Source organism: Aulonocara sp. 'chitande type north' Nkhata Bay, linkage group LG11, assembly GCF_057382095.1.
Source record: "Aulonocara sp. 'chitande type north' Nkhata Bay isolate Kocher_YH1m ecotype deep benthic linkage group LG11, A_spYH_male_GT1.1, whole genome shotgun sequence".
NCBI lineage: Eukaryota > Metazoa > Chordata > Actinopteri > Cichliformes > Cichlidae > Aulonocara > Aulonocara sp. 'chitande type north' Nkhata Bay.
The window spans coordinates 29,612,502-29,630,227 of record NC_141354.1 but is presented as its reverse complement, the minus strand read 5'-3'; the positions used below and the strand labels follow the sequence as shown (position 1 = coordinate 29,630,227).

The window sequence follows — 17,726 nt, the reverse complement described above, 5'->3', positions numbered from 1 at the left end:
CACTAAAGACCTACACAGAATATATCCCCATAGACATACAAATAACATAATTTAAGTTTGATGAGTTTAACTGCAAAGCAGATAATGCTATTAGAAATTGAAATAAAGTAGAAAAACTTACTTTTTGGCATACAAATTACTTTTTTTCATGTTAAATTGTCTGTGTTTGACAAAATGTGCTGATTTTTTACATGTGATAGCAGAACTGAATTGGGCGTGCACAGGATGAGTCACATCATTTGAAACTTAGCCCTGATTGGAGAAATTGGAAGTGTTACAACTGACCCACGTTACAACTATCCCCGGTCTCCCCTACTGACATTTTTATACATCCACCTCACTCATTTTCATAGGCTCAAATCAATTAACATTAACATGGTTTTTAATATTTGGATAAATTTTGTTTGCGCCCAATGACTGCCTGATATCTAGACCAAATGAAAGTCAATAAATGCTCTGTTCTTCAGAGCCTTTACTGCAACCACCTTCTTTGTGGGTCTTTCTGCATTAAGTTTTATCTTCAATAACTGAAAGGCTGCTCTGCTGAACTAAGATTAGGCAACTGACTTTTTACAGAACATCCCATTTGTTTGCTTCTTGGGCTGCCTTTGCTGTTTGCTTTTGCTTCTTACCTAATCGCTTTGTCTGGGTCAGTCAGAGTACAGCCCTGTACACTGCACAGTTCATCCTGCTGCTTCTATCAGCAGTCACATCATCATTCTCTTCTGTTTTTTTTCTCCATACAGGTGATCCAGGTGTTTTGTTTGTTTTTCTTTTTTTTTCTTTCTCCCCCCCCCCCCCCCCCCCCTTCTCACCATCTCTTCTCCCCTTTGGTTTTCTTTCTCTCCCTCTCTTTCTTTCATTCTTTCTCCCTGTCCTGTCCCCCAGTCATGTCTGTCCCATTTGTAGCAACTGAAAATAAAATAAATTCATAATTATAATAAAGGTCAATCAAATGGACCAATATGGCAAGGCCATGATGATCCACTTGGTAAAATAAATTGCTTGGCATCTTTCTTGGCCTCAAGACAACAATTCTGATGGCTAAAGATCCAAACGGGACACAAAAAGTAAAAAAAAAAAAAAAAGCAGTCACATCATCAATAAACAGGCATTATATCCATATTTGACAGATGATGTGGTATGCTTTGGATCATGAGCTGTTTCTTTCCTTCTTCATACTTATTTCTTCCACCATTCTAGTACTATATATTGGAGATAAAATATCTGAATTCCAGGAGCAGGACCACGACTCCAAACATGCCCCTTCTGGGTCTTATCTATATATGACACCCCCAGTTCTAAGGGCTGTTCGTTCTTATTTCCGTGCCCCACCCTCCTTGCCCTTTTTTCAATTCCTTCACTTCTTCACTTTTCATTAGTTCATGTGCCTTTATTCACCTTTATCTACTAAATAACGCTGCAAAACCTAAACTGAGGATGTGGGCCCAGCTAATGAATCCTCTTTCATCTGTTTTCTGGAAAAGTCTAATTTGGATTTCTTGTTCTTGCTTGTAACTGGTCTTTTGCACCTTGTTGTAAAATGTCTGTATTCATATTTTCTGCATTTGTGACGGCATCTCTTGATTATAGACTTTGGCAATAAACCTTTTCAATATAATTCTTGCCTTAGTTAAATTCTGTGAAGTGGTTTTTCTTAACCATGGAAATAATTCTGCAATCATTTACTTGTCGTCTGTGATCTGTCAGACTCTTTGCTGTTGCTTAGCTGGTCAGCGCATTCTTTCTTTTTAATAATCTAACAAATTGTTGATTTAGTCACTTGGTGGATTTGGTTTTTCAGCCAACTGACGACCTTCCTCACTTGCACTGATATCGTTTAACTTCATATTTTTAAATTACAGTAAAATGCTATAAAACACTGCTTCATTCCTGCTTCATTTGTAATGAAATTACAAGAGACTGAGCCTCAACTGGCTATGAAACTGTTTTCCACTCGATTTTTCTCATTATTTTTGAGCTTTTCAAACATGGGATTTAAAATTGTTTGATTTAAAATCCCCTGTGGTGGTGTACAGATGCAAAACTGCAAGAATGATGTTTTTGTCCAATAAATTAAGGACGTAACTCTAGCATGGAATCGAATAGCACAGATTTTGCTTCCAATAACCAATCAGAAACATTTCGCCTCTTCTTTCATTTAAATATTTTCAACTTCTCCTGAAGTGAAAGTTGGCGTAAAGGATCAATATAGCATGTTTGATTTAATGAATGTGAAAGACTAATCTTTTCAGTAAGATCAGTTTCAGGGTCCAGTCAGAGCCCACGTTGGAACAGACTTTATTTAGCAGATATTGGGGATGCAACATATAGTAGCAGCGATATAGAAGAGTCAGGTGTTTAGGCTTTATAGGCTGGAATAAAGGGGTCAGGAGTTGAATCGTCTTCACCGCTCACATGGTCAGCTCCTGTGGAAATGCAGGGGAGAAAAGTGAAGGTGAGAAAGAGAAAAGGTGGAAAATTGAATTCAAGATAAATGAAAACAACAAAAATACTATCTTCACTTCTACCCAATGAAAAAGATGTGCCACTGTGGAACATATCTCTCTTTGTATATAATTAAAAGGGATACTCATTATGTGAGGCTTCATTTCCCAGTTATCTTAATAGTATTTTATCCTGCATCAAGAAACAAAACATCTGCGTCACTTGAACAGCTCCAGTTCTTATGAGAGCACTTGCTGCCATCTAGTGGCCATGAGACTGTACTGATGACCTACAGAACAGTGGAGGTTATTCAGTTACTGGGGAGAAATTCTACTTGTCATTTGTCCTCTGCTCTTTCATCTCACCCCCTCCCTGCTCACTGGCTGTGACTCATTATTTTATTCACCATCTGCCCTCCCTCCACACTCTCTGTCTTCCCCTCTCTTTCCCGCCTTCAGCCTCATCGTTTCTCACCATGATAGCATTCACAATGTCATTCTTGTTGTGTTTCAGCGCACGGACGGCTTTGGCTCGTGACACATTGGCCTGAGCCATCACCAGCTCAATGTCTCTCTGCTCAAGGCCTCCCTCATCCACCTGATGTATAGAAAGAAAGAAAGAAGCAAGGATAAAGAGAGATTTCAGAACATACGTTTTAACGGTTGTTGAAATAGGTATTCAGAAACAATAGTTCAGAAAATACCTCTTCTTCTTCCTCTTCACTCTCCTCCTTGATGGTGAGGCTGGGTGGGACAGGTGGGGCTAAGGGAGAAGAGGTCACAGGCACCTTGAATTTCTCTGCGGCTGCTTTGTGAGCCTGCTGAGACAGGTCCTCAATCTGAGGAGAGAAAAGGACCGGATAAGTAAGCTAAAACTGAAAGCTGAAACTTGAGTAACCAAATAGACAAACAGTACTCACCTTTGCCTCTCCGAACACAATATAAATGTCTGATACGGGGCTTTTGAATACATCTGGTCTGCTGATGACAAACAAGATGCTCTTGGACTTCCTAATAGTGATTCTGGTCACACCGTGGACTGGCTTCAAACCCAGCTTAGACATGGCCTAAATGCACAATAGAGAAAACAAGAATTAGGGATTGAAATGAAAGAAAAAGAATCGTATCACTTTTAATATTATATTTGACCACTTATTAAGTTTATGTAGTAGCATATAGTAGTCCAACCTTGCGGGCCTTCTTTTCACTACGGCTCTGCTTTGGCCTGTTTAACCCTTCATCCGCAGAGGAGATAGACTAGAGAAAAAACAGTTAAGTTTATGAAATAATCCATTATGCTTTTAATATGCAAATGTTGCTAATATGTTTATGCTAATATACCTAAATATAACTCATGATGCTTCTGTTTTGTTTTGTTTTTTTGCTTTTTGCAATAGCAGCAACATTTTGATTAAAGTTTGCCTTAAAGAGTAGCTGGAAATCAGGGCTGCCACTGCTACTGGCTAAATAGCAAAAAGGCTAACATCTGATGAATATTAGATTTTATGAGTTTAAAATGCAATGCTAGTTGAACAACATGTTAAACAACATGCTTGGCCAGAAGTACATTGTGTAAAATATATATACTATATATATATGTATATATACTATATACTATATACTATACATATACATATATATGGAAAGATGGTCACCTTTAAAATCCCATAGACAAACTCACCTGTGGCTCTGATGGTCTCAGTGGTTCCAGTTCTTCCAGCTCAGGAACTGAACCCTCACTCTCAGACTCATTACATGAAGCCAGCACTGAACCTTCACAAAAACAAATTCAAAGCACACATATATAAAATAAGTCCATAGGAAAACTAGAGTAAAAATAATTTGTCTATCTATCGAATGATCTTCCTAATTAGTACATAATTAGCCTATTTTAATGATAGATAGATTAATTATGTACCAATTATGTACATGAATAATCTATATCTGATATCTAATCAGTACCAGAGACTTTAATTAGCTTATTTTGATTAAAAATATAATAAAAAATCACTATGTGATATTCACGTCTTTTGCAATGTGGCTTCACAATAGTATGTAACACAACGTAGCAGTGTGCTCAACTCCAGCCTGAATAAACATGAAAATGACAGAATGCTGGCACACATTGATAAGTGCACTTTCCTTGCTGGGTAATAACACTTCATCCATAATTTAGGTTACAAACTTTGAAACAGTTTAAAATATCCTCTCTGTCAGTAAACTTATAAATGTAAGATGGAGAGAGCGTTATCACGTTGCATAACCTCAAAGAGAGAATCAAAGAGAAAGAGAAAGAGAAAGAGAGAAGGGTGGGTTGTATAACACATAGCTAAAGAAATTTTGGGGGATTTCAGTGCCCCAGAGGAGGTATGAAACCACTTACAATTGCTCTGGAATGATAGGTCAGTCTCTTCACAAATGTTGTGGCTGTGTTTCATAGGACAGCTGGGCCGCCTGCCTGTAAGTTGGTGGGTAGAGAAGGGCTGAATTTCCCTTTGATTGGCTGAACCAGAGTTTTTCTGTAGTGATCCATTTCTGCTTCCTTGAACTCCTTTGGGCTGGGATGTTTTACCTCCATCGCCCTCACTGTCTGTCTCTTCCTCAGCCAAACTAGGACCTTACAAAACACACAATGATTATCACAGCTTTTATGATAACAGTGTTAGGAAGTGTTTACCTTTTCTTTGACAAACTCGCTAACTCAAATGTTTGGATTAGAGAGGGAATGTTTGGTTTGAGGTAATCATGACTTTACTCACCTTTGCACCTGTCTTGTGTGCTCCATGTGTGACCTTGACTGACTTGTTTGTGAGACTGTACTCTTGCGTTAGCATGAGACTGGGAGTATGACTGAGACTGGGGATGGGAACTAGAGTCTGGAATACAGACTGCATCTAAATTCCCCAGCTCGGGTAAAGATGACTCCTGGGCAGACTGAAACAGACTTAATGGCATGGCAGTGGAGAATAAGGGTGAAGAGACAGTTGTGGCAGACACAGTTGATGTACTGAGGACATCAGTAATCTCTTGGAGGTTAGTGGTAGGAAGGAACTGGGAATTAGGGGTGTTCTGTGTTGTAGGGGAGGTTGACAAACGGACAGGGGTGGTGTGGCACGTGAACAGTGAAGGTTTTTGCCGTTGTTGGGCTGAGAGGTCAGGTTGGGATTCCTGCACTGGTGTGGAAAGATCATGCTCTGGGTCTGTTGAGGCACAAGGTAGAGAGCAGGAGGAAGAGGAAGAGGAAACAGGAGATGCTGAGAAGCAAAGTGGATTCAGAGAGTATGGTATGGTATTGTGGGTAATATCTATGTTGTTATCATTAATGTCCACTGTAAGTCCTCTCTGATTATCAGGTAGCGGTCTATTATCAAGAACTTCCTGCTGTACGTCTTGGTTCATCGCCACAACAATATTTAGGTTGTCTGTTGTGTGTGTGGTAGAGACATCAGGACTCGGATTGTTTTCTACCTGGAGCTGTGAACCAGATTCAACCTTGTCTGTCCCAGGCGTCTTCTGTTGACAATCCAGTGATGAAAACTTGTTGCTTGCATTATGTCCTGTCTTAGATTTGGATGTTTCTGCATTCCCCTTTGACCGTACCCCTGGTGTGTTATTTAAAGGAACAGCAGGTTTCTCTGGATCAACAACAGATTCGGGGCTAGAGGCACCTTGACTGTCTGTCAGAGGTGCCCTCTGTTTCTGCCTTCCTCTCCTTCCTTTCTTTGCATCAAATGATGTATCTGTGCAATGTCCCTCCTTGGGGCTGTCACAGGGAAAGTGCTCTGAGTCATTTTGTGCAGAACGGGATTTCCTTTCCTGTTTCTTCTTCTTATCTTTTTTTGCACCTCTCTCTTTTGCTTTCTCTTCCACTTTGTCTTCTTCATTGTCTTCCCCTGAGTTATAAACAACATGCTGTTGTTCTCTAAAGGCATCTTTAGTCTTTGGTTCATCGACAACTTTGTCCATGAGGGGACTGCCATCACATTTTCTTTGGCTTTCTGTCTGAGACTCCATTATCTCTGTTTCTGACAAAGAACCAGTATTGACCTTTTCTTGACAAGCTTTACTTGGTTTGGAATCATCGGATTTGCATTTAGGAGTGAATGATCCAAAGGAGCCCTGTACCAAAGAAAATGATGTGTCACTCTCTGGAGTGATTGTCTGACACTCTGGGCCTGTATGACTTCTTAAGTTGGTTTCATTTTTTAAATCAAAGTGTTTGTTTGTTGCAGCTGCATCTGAGTGAGTTTCAGTTAATGGCACAGAGATGCTGGAGCCACCTTTCTCGGGGAATGGTGTCTGTGTTGTTTCTGGTGTCTGGTTTATCAAACTATCTGTTGATTTCCTGTCTCCATCAGGAATCATGTCCGAAACCTGAGGTGGCATCTCCTCAAGTGGAATATTAGAGACAGAGTCTCTAATACTGACACTCACACTCTGGTGTCTGACTTCCTCTGACAGAGCATTGAGACTCCCATGAGCAGAGCCAAATGCAGACTCACTGTTATTGTTACAATTCTTCCAAGTGTTTTGTATTTGTGTTTCTGTGTTATCGCCGTCATTGTGTGGATTTAGATTACTGATATCATCCTCCAGGAAGCTGGCGTTCCCGTCTTCTCCCCCTCCTTCTACTGAAATCTCCTCAGTGGACTTACAGCGTGCCAAGTTGGACTCAGAAACTCCCTCTCCAACCAGTTCTTCGGTATCTGTTTGGCGCTTCTCTCCATGCAAACTGTTGTTATCGTCTTCATCTAGCATAGACCCGAGAACATTATCATAATTTCTGCATTCTTCACTGTTCATGTTAGAAACCATGGCCGTCTGCTTGCTTTGGCCTTCTGCATCACACATGAGCAAACTTTCCGCCTCTAACTCATACCTCTTCCCCAGAGACAATGATAGAGATTCCCCTGCTCCCCAGACACCAAACTCAGCCTCTGCTCCTAATCCAAGACTGAACCCCATTCCCACCCTGGTGTCACACCATGCCCCTGCTACAGAACCCATCTCTCTGCTTGTGTCCATTTCTGAATTTTCCCTTTTCGGAGAGATGGCAAAAGGTGAGTGTGGGGAACCAACAGCTCCCAGTACTCCCTCATCAGTACTGAGGGTGTTTTCCCTTAGGTTCTCCTGGGAAGAGTCACCAGGGCAGTGTTCAGGTGTTAGGGCCAGATTGTCAGCTAGTTCTGAGATGACTTCTGGAGAGGTCGAAACAGGGATATTACTGGGATTGGGACTAGGGTCTTTAGGACAAGATAGAAGAGGAACACCTTTATTCAAGTCATTAGTAGCAATGACATTGTTCAGAGACGGACCAGAATCACTGATTCTACACTCCACACTCACTGACTCTGCTGAAGCATTCCCATTCTTCTGGTCAAGGTCAATATCAGACTCACTGTGAATACTGGTTCTGCACATGGCCTCTGCCCCTACAGGCACATCATATTTACTGCAGAAAGACTTTGACAACACACGTCTACTTGCTCCCACAGTCCTTTGGCTTTCAGAGTGATAGTGGCGAGGCTTGATGAGCAATTTGAAAGAATCTCTTTCTGGCCCATTTATGGGCTCAGTTACTGAGTTATCACTGTGTAATTTCAAAGAGTCTCTTTCTGGTTCTTTTTCCACTGTGCCACTATTACTGGGCAATTTGAAATCAACATCTTTGCCCTGGTGATCTTCTTCTGGAAAAACTGAAATGTTCTGGTCTGTTGTTTCCTGCACAGAAGTAGCAGAGGGAGGAATGTGGGACATGTGGGACTCTGTTGCAAAAGAAGGTGACACATGGCTGGTATCAGGAGTGGAGGAAGGGTTAAAAAAGGGACTGGGCTTAGGCCCCTCAAGAGGATTGGAGAAAAAATCAAGATAAGTCATTTCACTCTCATTTGCACTCTTATTCGGGTCGTCGGAGTCTGACAGAGAAGAATTCGCTTCTGCAGGACAGGATAGTTTCTGGTGATCCAGTGGTTTGTCTGTGCTTGCTTGTAGAGGGAAATGTTTTGCCTGACCTGTTTCGCTGGTAGATTCTAGTTCAGGGTCTGATTGGGTCTCAGGGATTTTACATGCATCCACAGGACTGGGATCTACATTGTTTCCTTTAGGGTGGGCAGTGGCTTCAGACAGACAGGTGGTTTTGCAGCGATCCGCTAGTTCATCCATGCTCTGCTGTGAGGGCAAAGGTTCATTTTGTACTGTGTCACTGACAGTTGCCCGTTCAGGTTCTGATTGTATTTGACCTGGATCAGGTCCATCTGCTGATGTGGGCTCTAATGATTGTGCATGCCTCTCAGTGCTGTACAGACGTTCGTCTTCCTCCCCGTTGTAGGAGGCAGAATCTGATGACTCCTCTGTATCGTCTTGGAAACAAAAAGACTCATCCAACCCCTCATTAAGAGAAGTTTCTGAAAGCGAATGAAGGAAGGATGCTGAGCTATCCTCATCTGTGGGATCCTCCACTGCTCTGCTATGACATTCATCATCGTCGTCCTCATCTTCTTCTTCTTCCTCCTCCTCCTCTTCGTCCTCTTCTACCACTTTCACTTCCACCTTAGCTTCCTCGCCTGACTCTTTACGGTCATCACTGCCATCATCTTTATTAGTTTTCTCATATTCATCACAGCTGACAGCACCATTAGCATTACCATCAAAATCATCATCATAATCATAATCGTCATCCTCTTCGTCTTCATCGTCATCTTCTACATCTGCCTCCTCTTCTCCCGCTGCATAGGCATCAACGTCCTTTTCTTCGTTTCTGTCATTAACTTCTATTTCATTCTCTTCTTCAGTGGGGAAGAGAGTGATTTCCATTGAATCAGCCTTAAAGATAAGGCTGGTGTGAAGGGGAAAGGAGATGAGGGAGGCAGGGATCATCCTCTCCTCCTCTGGTATATCATCAGCACAGGCTGCCTGGGATAGTATGAAGGAACTGGGACCAAGCCTATCAAACGCTCCAGGAAAGAAGGCATCCAGGGAGAGGACAGGTGAGTCAGGGCTAAGGCTTGATGAGGCCATGGTCATGTTCTCTGTGTCAGGAGTCAAGGCGGTTGAAGGAGGCTCTTGGTGGACATCCATCTGTCCATAATGTTCCTCTGATACGCATGCCTCAAGTTGCAGTCTCAGTCCCGACTGGATAGGTCTAGACGACTCAGCTCTTTCTATACTGTCCTCATCTAGAGGGCAGAGTGAACTTTCATAACCCCCTCCATCCTCCTGGGAGTCACTACTGCTACTGCTCCTCAGAGGGGATGTGTCCTCAGTTACCCAGCAGGGGCGACAGCTTTCTCTAGAAACACTGACCTCGTCCCCTTTTAAAATTTCTTCCTCCTCAACTATGACTGTGTCTGTTATACCTGTTGGGGAATTCAAAACAAAATCCCCCTCATGGTACAGACAGAAGTCCCCTGCCCTTTCTTCCTCGCGTTCTGGAACTATTCTTCCCTTTTCCTCCCCAACTTCATCTCCAATTTCAGACAAGGACCCCACAAAACAAGCAGGAGCCTCCTGTGTTTCTTCTGTGAGGAGTGGATTTGGAGATGTGGAGGGGGAGGTGGAAGATGTGTAAGAGGAGGTCCAGCTGCCTCCCTCTGCTGTGATGTAAGAGCCAGAAGGAGAAGTGAGAGGGGAACAGAGGTCCTCACTGTCAGAGGGAGAACCAGGGGACAGTGGAGAGACAGGGGAGCCAGGATATGAATGATGTTTCAGGTGTGAAGAGCGAGATGCCATTTTAATTGGGGTAGAAGGAGCAGTGTAGTAAAGGTCAGGGTCAAGACGTGAGGGGACACCCACTCGTAGTGGGTCAACAGCACAGACTGGCTCAGAAAAGGACAAAGCAACTGGACAGGAAGGCTCAGAAAAAGAGTGGGAAGGCACTTCATCTTGAGAGAGGCTTTGACACTCTTCTTTTTTCTCCATCAAGCTGTCATCTGTCGTGAGTGACCCTGGGGAGGTAGAGGGAGGAAGCAGGGGGTTGTGAAAAGGCATAGGGAGAGTCGCTGAGGGGTCTGCACGGTCTTTTTGCTGAGCCTCCTGTTTTGGGGATTGATTTTCCTCTTTTCTTGTTTCCAACTGAGTCTCTTTTGCCTGTGCCTGAGGATCTGAAAAGCTTTGAATATCTGGTAAAGGTACAGCCTGATCACTTGGGGCAGTAAAGGGATTCCCTTTCTTGATCTCTGTTGTTTTCAGCAGTGTTTCTTCACCCATCACCACCCTTGTATCAATAGTTTGTGGCTCCTGGTAGTCACTCTCCACCTCAGAACCAGTTAAGACCTGGGAATAAAACATTTTACATACACAATTACAAATGTTCATAATGGTATCCTAAGTGCTATGAAGCTACAACATGATCAAACACACATACATGCACGCACACACAAGACACGCACCTTGATTCGCTCCATCTTAACAGGGACATGGCGGCCACATGGTCCATGGCCACCTAATTTTCCAGACAGTCTGGGTGTGCTGTTGTTGCGATGATCAGAGCCTTCAGGTTGAGGTCTTGGGGTACCAGAAGAGCTAGGGGACACATGAAATAGTCGTGGTCCAAATGGAGAAGTGCATGCTGGGAGCAGCTTTTGTGGAGTACTGGGAGAGGCACTAGAACCACTGTCACTCGGGGATGAACCACTGTCACTTGGTGTGGAGTCAGTAGATGGGTGTCTGGTCATGTCTGAAAAAGAGAAATGAAAATAAATCAACTTCATAAGTAAAAGAAAAAAAGATCAAAACAAATATTAACCTCCTATGACCCGAACTCTTCCACGACATGCATTTTTAATTTCTCTTTGATATTTGGGCTGACTGGGGCCAGATGAATGTAAAAACAAAGAATTACCAGATTTTTTTTTACCTGATTTTTGTTTCTAAAAAAAATGAGAGACGCATATACGGATATTTGTTTAAAATTTCAATAGCACAGTAGAAGTATAATGTCCTCATAAGTGGATATCAGACCCTTGTTGAGCAAAATTGAATATTTTGGTCTAAATAACCCAAAATGTGATGTCCACATATGTGGACACCAGGTCCTAGGAGGTTAAGAGTTCGGATATTAATACATTTGAACTCTGAGGAATTAACAAAAATATCATATAAGCAAGCTGACTAAATCACCTTAGTACCACGGCACTAGACGTGATGTGGAAAGTCATGCCTCTTTTATTGTATAATATTAGACTTTAGATTTCTGTGTTTGAGTTTCACTTATCTTAGCCCACACATTAGTTCAGAAAGAGCAAAAGAAAATTACACCAAAATGCCAGTCAGTAAACAAATACCCCTCAGCTCTCATGACACAGCAAATGGCTTTCAGTAGAAAAAAAAGAGTACTGAGACTTAAAACAAGACTGTTTTAATGTATTTATTATTATTATTTTTGTAATGCGTGCGGCAATCCTCCAAAAGCTTGGTCTCTATAGATGGAAGTCAGAAACAATGTTTCTTCACATACACAAGAATCTTTACCTCTGCACGTCTCTTTCACAATTAGCACAATTAGCCAGAGGCAAAATAAGCTGTTATTCTATTACAGCGTTCTCTGTCCTCTTGTCCTTCTGGACCTTGTTATCATTTTGTATCCTCACCTGTCATTGGGAATGGAGAAATCACTGAGATGAAATGTCAGGCTGAATGAAGGAAATGAATCAAGAGGGAGTAGAAGAAGTCTTGGGTATGAGTAAGAAAGTAAAAAGCAAGAAGATAAAAAAAATGTAAAATTCTATTTGTCATCTTAAATCAGTTCTTTGATGCTCTTTGATTACTACAATGCAAAATTGTACTTTTTTCAAAATATCCCTCAGAAGATATGCTCTAAGCTCTTTGTCATCCACACACCGAGAACAGAAACCTCATTTAACTGGGCCATTTGTAGGGTGACCTCAATTCACATGCTGATTGGTCATTACAACACACAAGTGGCTCAGCTCAGTGCCAGCCACATATACACCCTCACTGACACATGCACGTGTTTTGTTCTCCATGGAGCATAGATATCACATTCACTTACTGTTATGTAGCTCATTCTTTCTATCACTCCCTTATATTACTCCTTAGCCTTTTCCTAGCTGATCCTCGCTTTGGCTCTGCTTTGTACGCAGATGTATCTAGCAGGGCGTAGTAGTAACTAAGCACATGCTCTTTTCTTCTCCTCCCTCGCTACTGTCCTGCCCTCCCTGGGGAGGTGGCAGATGCAAGCATCAGCACTTAGATGCTCTTCCCGATCACTGCTCCAATATTAAGATGAAGGTGTGTTTGTGTGTGTGCTGAGTCACGCCACATAGACTAAAAGCTGCTGTTAGGTCAGAGAGATGCACAATACATAATACACAAAAGACAACTCTTCTGCTACAGCACAGCCTAGTCTCAACGGAACATAAACAGGCTGATTCTGATTGTCTTCTCCTGCAGGAGCTCAACAAAACCTCACTATGCTACGGTGACAAAGGCTAATATAGCACTGGTTTTCAACAGCATATCTGAGTTCAAGAAAATCAAGCAATATATACCTTGAAAACACATCTAGAAATGCTCTATCGTGCTTTAGTGACAATCATAGGAAGTACATAAAAACTGTTTGGCTAGGCTGCTAAATAAGTCAGTGACATAATACGACTGCCTGGCCTTGGAGCCTGGTCTCAGGGAATGCAGTTAATCTGAGCACCTAGCTTGCTGTATGAAGAACAGGCCGCAGTTGAGCAGACTAAAGCTGCGTCACAGTGGATGCAGTGCTGGATTTGCCACCCCCAAGAGCGAGTCTCTGATCTATCTATCTATCTATCTATCTATCTATCTATCTATCTATCTATCTATCTATCTATCTATCTATCTATCTATCTATCTATACTCTAATAAGATCAAAGTAATTTATAATTATAATATATAACAATATAATGTATAATATAATACAATAGAATGATTATAAAGTTTAAGGTAAAACTTTCACTATAACCTATAACCATATTTAATGATCTTATATAGTAAACAATAAACAACAAAAATAATGAAAGCTCTTGTACCTGTGAGGTTGTGTTTTTGTGTTAAACTGTGCTCTGCCATGCTGCTGTGTCATGTTCCTGTTGAAGCTGGGGGGTAGGGAGGAGCTACGCCACACTGCTCTGCACTTACAGCTTGCATAAAACTGATGTAGAGATGGGGATGCGGATGTGGCATGAACATGGGGCAGTGGGAGGAGTGATAGAGACTACGGGGGCCAGATTTAGGGTGGGGGTAAGAGCACTGGGAATCCGATGAGGACTGAGGCTGGATGCTGGGGGGGGGCAGTTACACAATGAAATTAGTCGGTACATACAATACTGTGGTAGCTGAAAGGAACAGATTGCTAATTTGGATTCTGTAATGGGGAGTAAAAGGAGATGAGGTAAGAGTTGATGTCTAGGGGTGGAATCTCTTGGGAGGCTGCTAATAGCTGCAAGGGGGAAGGAGAGGCAACATGCAGTTTACCGAGGAAGCAAACATGCAACTGAATCACAGCTTACTCAGCCTGCACATGTCAGACACACAGAAATCACCCAGGTCTAAAGTGAGATCTCCCAGGTACTTTTGAGCAGTTAGTGCTTGTCAAATAATCCTTTACCTTTGCTTTTCTTCCTGCTAATACTTCAGTCCTTCCTATCCTATCTGTTAAATACTACTTGCTCAACACAGTCTTGAGCCTTTCTTCTCGATTACGCCCTGGTCTCTGTCTCAATTAGTATCAATGGAAACCCTCTCCTTTCCCAGTGCTCAAGCCCAGTGGTCCTACCTGGTCCAGGGAGCCCTGTTTCCTCAGGTTCCTGCCCTGGATGCTTGTCGCTGGGCACGGATCTGTGAGTGCTCTCCCCCGGCATGCTTCTCGCTGGCTGTCTTTGACTCTGACGCAACGATAAACCATACAGCCAGAACAGACAAGGTGAACGAGGAGAGAGAGTGAGAGTGAGAAAGAAGAAGAAGGGGAGGGGGATATGAATGCTCAGCGACCCAACACTCAGATCTTCCCTGCAGCACGTGTCTGCCTCTATGTGTGTGTGTGTGTGTGTTTGTGTGTGAAAGAGAATGAGGCAAACAGAGAATGAAAGAGGGAGAGTCAGAGATGGGAGTATAGGCTGGTCTCTCTCTGTGGTGCAGCACAGTGATGCTGCTGTTGTGGGCGTGTGCTTCAGAGCCTCATGATCCAGTTCATCGGTGTGTGCGTGGTGTGTGTGTGTGTGTGTGTGTAGAATCTGAGAGGGAGCTGCAGTATTCTCTCTTGATGCCCAGTTCCTGCTTTCCTCCCTCCTCCTCTTCCTCGCATCTTCCATCCTCCGTGTATCTCTCTCCCTCCTCTCCTCCCTGGTCCCCCACCCTTCCCTTCACGCCCATCCAAGCTATGACTGGATCTTTGGAGATGATGTCAGCACATTTCTGCTGATCTCTCAGTGCTGCCCCCAACCTTAAAGGAAAGAAGCGGTACTGCAAAAACAAGAGTGAAATGGATAAATCAAATGGAAAACAAAACAGACAGTGGAAAGAGAAACCTGGAACACAGAGAATCGAATGCGCAGAAATGAATCCTGAAAGTATACTGCTGATTACACCCTCTGCCTCCTGCTCTGATTTGATCCAACAGGAATCAGGAAGGAGATATTTGCCCCAAGGGCCACTAAAACATCTGCTTCTGCCCTCCATCTTCATCTCTCATTAAGACAGCATCATTTAAAAAGCCAATTCAAAGTGCCTTACAAAGACTAAGTGGGTAATAGATGGTGTTAATCTTTGAGCAAAGGATTTTGGGACCTCAAGCTATGCTTATAGCGGCTCACTCTGATAGTTAGATGAGGAACATGCACATGAGTATTCTGTTGGGGTCATTTTGTAGGGCTCTAGGAGCACTCCTCCTGTTCCTCCTCCTACAAAGGCGCAGATACAAGTCCTGCTGCCAGGCTGATTCCCTCCTAAGGCCCTATCCTTGTGTAACAGCCATTCTCCTGGTATCTCTCTTCAGACTCTGCTGGGAGATACAGAAAACCTTCTTGCAAGGAGTTGGTTTAGCTGTAACTTGAATGGGCTGCAGGTACAATATCATACGACATGCAGTGGACACTTGCAACAAGCAAAACTGGAGTAAAATCAGTCAGGGGGGATAAGGAGATAGCAATGACCCGTAGCCACCACCTGCAAAACCATCAATTTTCAGGAGGGTCGTCTTGTTCACCTGGCTTACAGTGGTTTATGCCTCCATTCTGAATGGACTGATATTGCTTAAGTTGAGGTGACTTTGTGTTATACTGTGATGATCAAGTATCACACTCTTTTGAGCTTTTGTACTTTATAATGCTCAAGTAATCTAGTTCTAAGATACCTGATAGACCAAAGTCTGTTGTTGATATGGTTGATGGGCTAATTCTTTTGTATATTTAAGTGATATGCCAAATATTTCTCATCTAAAGGGGAAAAATAAAATAACAGCAGGCCAGAAACAGAGTGGCAATACTGTTTCAGTGAAGCTATAATTGATAATAACAGCCTCAAATTGCAACAAGAAACAAAGTAACAGTAGAACAAAGAAACTCATCAATCAAAACCACAGAAGAAGAATAAAGATTTTCATTGGGACTGAAGCTGCTATAATTAGATCAGATGTGAATAATCATGGAGGTGATTTCATGTGTGTGCAGTTAAAAAAGCTTCTGTTTGTTTGCTTCAGACTCCATAATGACCTAAGAGCTCTCGATACTAGGTTTATTCTTCATGAGAAATGTGTTTAGAGCCAAGACTGCTTAAATGGTAAATGGACTGATTCTTATATAGCGCTTTTCTACTCTCCCAGAGTACTCAAAGCACTGTATACAACATGCCTCATTCACACCCAGTTCTAAACACAAGTGCAAACTAATCTACATTCACACTCTGATGAACACATCAGAGAGCAACTTGGGGTTAGTATCTCGCTCAAGGATACTTGACATGCAGACTGGGGAAGCAAAGGATCGAACCACCAACCTTCCAATCAGTAGCTGATCTACCACCTGAGCCACAGCCACCCCTGCTTATTAACATTACATTAATATACAGCAGCACTTTAGCATAAGCTAATGCTGTGTTACACTCTTGGGGTATTAAAGTATTAAAATAGTTACTCCTGAAAATGAAACCACGAATGAGCTCCTCTTGGCAGGATACGTGACCTTTAATGTCTTTCTTCGAGATAATAGAGCTTGAGCGTGTCATGCAAAGCTGTGATTAAAATTATTCTCAGATAAGATTTTTACCAATGAAAGCATTAAAACCTGGAAAACTCCAAAATGTTGTAGTAGTCTGCTTAGATTTCAGGACTGTGAAAGATAATATCTGTCAGTTTTCCAGTCTGCCCAGAAGTTTTTCTCACCTAAATGGTAGGGATTATACCCATCCCCAGCTACATGGTCATGTTATCTCCCTTTACCCTGCCTTTAGGCCAACTTTGTTACTTGATTGGCTGCTCCTTACAAACAGCAGGACCAAAAAGAAGATAAGTTTATGGCTAGAACCTCTCACATATGCATCTGCACTTTCCTCATTTCATTCAACATGAATATGATCCAACGGTATGCGCAAAGACGATATTAGGACCAATCAGTACCATAAAAGATGTTTTATGTCAATATTTTTTTTAAACAGCCAAACAGCATTCTCAGTGTCATTTTCAATCACTCTGGCTGAAATGTGACCAAAAGGGCATTTGCATTTTCCTTTAGGAAAACATGTTGAGAAAGCTATTTTGAATAACTTGCCTCCAGAAATGCAAATGCCCTTTTGGTCACATTTCAGCCAGAGGATTTAATAATGGGTCTGTATTAAATTAATAATTCAAGAAACAATGGCGTCAAGGTCAGAACAGCAGGTGGATGAATTAAAATGCTCCATTATGTCCTCCAGAGTTTCGACTTTGTTGGCTGTACAGTGTAGCCAGTTCATTTTCTGCACACCTAGAGCAGGAACCCTTGTTCCATTGTTCAACATGGAGCAATTTATGGCCACTGTCATGTTTTCAATTAAAAAATGGTGCAAACTCATTACATTTACTGAGAGATAAGAAGTCAAGGGTAACTGTGTTGGGGATTAGTCAGAGCCCAAGCAGTGATAAACAATAATTTATTCCTGCTGACCGTGTCAAAAAAACTCTTGTTTTTCCTCATTTATGTCAAACTAATGTCTTCTTGTGTCATACTCAATCTGAATGCGTTTTCCTCTTCAGTGGAGCTGCTTCCTGATTTTCAAAAATGTTCTTTTACCTTTTCTCATAAAATTGCAAGAGTAAAA

General features: G+C 42.2%; 1 protein-coding gene across 1 annotated transcript; it reads right to left on the bottom strand.

The window, feature by feature from the left end:
- Positions 1-834: 834 nt before the first annotated feature.
- nacad (NAC alpha domain containing) lies at positions 835-14,763 on the bottom strand. Its single transcript, XM_086311918.1, has 10 exons — positions 14,212-14,763; positions 10,835-11,121; positions 5,207-10,718; positions 4,831-5,064; positions 4,129-4,220; positions 3,636-3,704; positions 3,368-3,514; positions 3,152-3,286; positions 2,923-3,045; positions 835-2,429 (listed from the first exon to the last, which is right to left on the bottom strand). Exons 1-10 carry the CDS (start codon positions 14,744-14,746, stop codon positions 2,415-2,417), a joined length of 7,149 nt encoding a protein of 2,382 aa, XP_086168044.1. The 5' UTR covers positions 14,747-14,763; the 3' UTR covers positions 835-2,414.
- Positions 14,764-17,726: the final 2,963 nt, after the last annotated feature.